The 3,574-nt window shown below is 33.7% G+C and overlaps 1 protein-coding gene across 1 annotated transcript; it reads right to left on the reverse strand.

The window, feature by feature from the left end:
• Positions 1-240: 240 nt before the first annotated feature.
• Positions 241-1,036, reverse strand: LOC111396337 (leucine-rich repeat extensin-like protein 3). The gene has a single exon (XM_023022746.1). The coding sequence runs from the start codon at positions 840-842 to the stop codon at positions 432-434; it is 411 nt and encodes a 136-aa protein (XP_022878514.1). The 5' UTR covers positions 843-1,036; the 3' UTR covers positions 241-431.
• Positions 1,037-3,574: the final 2,538 nt, after the last annotated feature.

A 3,574-nucleotide genomic window follows, 5' to 3' on the forward strand; every position in this document is an offset into this window, starting at 1 on the left:
TTTTTAAGATAAATCCATGTATATTTATATTGTAGCTCGTGTTTAACTTCAAGACTGGATCCGCCCCTGGATAGAATCACGAGCAAGTAGATGATACATAGCTTTCATTTAGTAAGAGTTATTTTATAAATAATCAGACCCTGAATTTGAGAATTAAAGTTTGACCAAATAACGTAAGAAAAGCAATCAAGAAATAAGAAAATCACAAGTCACTTGGATTAGGTAAATACATAACAATCAAGAAGAAAATGAAACAGAAAGTTTATTGATGAAATTTGTCGATCACTTGAAGATTTAAGATACAAATTATAACTGATTAATGACACCAACCTAAAGATTAGAAATAAAATTTCTGATCCCAAGAAATTCTTCTCTCTGGATTATGCATCTCCTCAAGGATTGCATAAAATTTTGTGCCTATTTTTTCATATTCAAATGAAAGCTATGAGTCCCAATACCGTGCTGATAAAAAATGGCAATCCTATAGAGAACCTCCGGCTAGCGCCTGAATAATAAGGATCGACGGGATACAAATTTCCGGGCGGACCATTTATGTATATGTAAGGAGGATTTGGAGGGTACTGGCCGCCGCCGCTAGGTGGAGGTGGGCAGTAGTTGCTTGGTGGCTTAATCTTCGGCGGAGGCGGAGGCGATGGTGAAGGTGGTGGAGGCGGGGGCGGGGCTTGGTTACATGGGTTGTTGCAAGGACAGTTTCCACACTTGTTCTGCAAATCCGGTGGAGTTTCATCATCAAGCTTTCTTGGATTCAATCCTTCAATTCGAACCGCCATCGAGATGATAACCAAAAAAACGGTGAACTGCATCATTTTGAGCCTAGCCATGGAAATTTGGAGGTGATGGAATTTGATTTTTTTTGTGGGGTGAAATGTTAGGTATGAAGAAGTCAAGAAGAAGGGTGAGTGTGAAGTCTTTATGGGCAATTTTGTATACGTTTCTAGGCGTATGAAAATTTCTAAGTACTTGGGAAAATTAATTGGGACGTTAGAATGAAAATAGATTATAGAAGTGTGTATGACATGATGAGTTGGTTTATTTCTATGCATGGAGATTGGAATTGACTTAATCTACAAGAATGCATGTGGGGTTGTCCACTTTTGAGGTCACAATAAATCATATTTTCTTGGCTTTGTATCTTTACTTTCAATTATCATTCATGCTATATAGATATAATAGTTGACATAATTCTCGACATAATGTCACATGACAACTTATCATTAGACTGTTTAAAATACAATCAAACTTTTTCATCCAATCACATATTTCGAACACCTATTATATCAATCATTATGTCATATACTTCTGAAAAAGTAGCATTATTCTTCAATTATTGGGCACTTATTATGTGTAAAATACATGTCTTTCCTAGTATGGAAAAAGTTTGGGCACTCGAAGTCCAAGTTGTCTCTAATAGTTTGAGAAATTATTAAAGTGGCTACTAATTAAACTATGGTGACCAATTGGTCAATCGATTTTATAGGACAAGAAATTTCACTTTTAACGATAAACAATTATGTTTTGAAAAGTATTTTGACCTTCATTTTTCAGCTCAACAATATATTAAAAGAAGAAGAAGATTAATTTTTTTTTTTTAATCGTCAAGTCTTGAGTGTTGTGTACCAACCATGCACTCACGATATAAGCATGTTTTGACATTGTCAAAATTAGACCGAACATGCCATTCATGAATTGTAAAAACTAGGAAATCATCTGGTTATATGGTAAAATGGAAAATTTATAAACAAATAAAATAACAACCCAACCCCTCAATTGACCTTCGGAATCAACCGTTTCACCCAAAAATCGGTTGGCTTGGCCCCTTACTTTGTATTAATTTAGGGTCATGCTATTTGTACATGTCATTTTACACTTTGGGTTACTTGACCCCACCTCCTCCTCTCACACGGGGGTCGGGCCCCCACGTGGGACCCGACCCCATGTGAAAGGAGGAGTAGGGTCGGGTAAACCAAAGTGTAAGCCAACAAGTACAAATAACTTAATTTATTAATTTATTTGTCTTTTTTTTTCACGTGTCTGAAAATGATTCAATCCTCGACCCTTTTTATTTTTTTAGGTTTTGCTCAAGTCTATTTTTAAAATAATGTTTTGATTTGATACTATCGATCCCATATATATATATATAGAAGTCAATAGGCATGACATGTTTGCCATGTGATGAACTTCCCCAACTTTGCACTAATAATGATTAATATGTGGAGGGGGCTCTATTGTAACATGATAAATGCAAGCTATAAAGAAAAATAATGCTACTCATTAATGCCTCAAATAGCAAGTTATCACATAAAATGATTATTTTTTACAGTCAATGATTATGAATAGTATTATTCGAAAAGAAATAACATTTTTTTAATATTAGATAGAAATGATAAAGCTCCACCGTTTGTGCTAAAGGGAATTTTAGACAGCCCATCTTAGATGTAAATCTTCAATTTTGAAATAACAATATTTTCAACATTTATTTTGGTGTGCTTTATTCATAAATATAGATCAAATGTATTAATTAATATACAAGTATATGAACCCGATCGACCACGTTGCTCATATGTCAATTAATTTTAACACCTAAGTTATTATGTAGTATATTTAAACTTTGTTTGAGTACCATTTTTGGAAAAAAAAAAAAAAAGGAAAGAAAAAAAATGAGTTTTGTAATTCTGATTGAATAAGTTTTGAGTTTACGTGTAAGTTTATTATATGTGAAGAATGTGGTTGAAAATTAAGTTGAGAAAAGTGAATTTTTAAAGATGGGGCTCAAGGACTTAGTAAATATTCGCTCAGATATTAATTTCCTGCAGCTCCACAAGCTAGTTCCAAATAATACGGCAATTATGCCTCATGCTCATAATTGAATTCCTACTAGTTTTATGGGGGCACCTTCATTATTCAAATATCTTATAATTTGCAGAAGCACAAGTGAAATACTTCAATTCACTTTCATGCCCATCTCTTTTATTATTTAATTTTCTATTTCAATGTTGGAGACTGGAGACAACTCTCGTCAATTATTTTTGGGATGGGATGGAGTAGTTCTTTCTTCTTATTTGTTAATTCGTTTCTAGTTTACACAACTTCAGGCAGATATATTAACTTAGATCACGATAACCTTTGTTACCACAACGTCACGACAACATCCAAAGGCTAGCCTTGGATTCTTAAGTAGGGACCACTTTTGAACGGAGGATCGTAACACTTGAAAAATGATCCCCACCTGTAAAGCTTGAGACAATACCTCTTGTTGCGACAAATTCATGGAGCTCCATAAGGAAATGCATTTTTTTTTTTTTTTTACGTCAAATTGATGCAGTGACAAAAATCTTTTAGTTATAATTGACAATATGACTTATGTGAAATTTAGTTAAGCTAAAGAACGAAATCGTAATAATTTATGCTATCATATGATCTAATTGGTTTTAATTTAATTATTTGGCATATATTCTCGTTTAACCACCCATATTCTGAATCCAAATGAAAGTGATAAGAAAGCAGTCGGTGGGTGAACTTGGACTTCAAGTTGTCATTATGGGTTTAAATCGAA

This window comes from Olea europaea, chromosome 6 (genome assembly GCF_002742605.1).
Source record: "Olea europaea var. sylvestris chromosome 6, O_europaea_v1, whole genome shotgun sequence".
NCBI classification, from domain to species: domain Eukaryota; kingdom Viridiplantae; phylum Streptophyta; class Magnoliopsida; order Lamiales; family Oleaceae; genus Olea; species Olea europaea.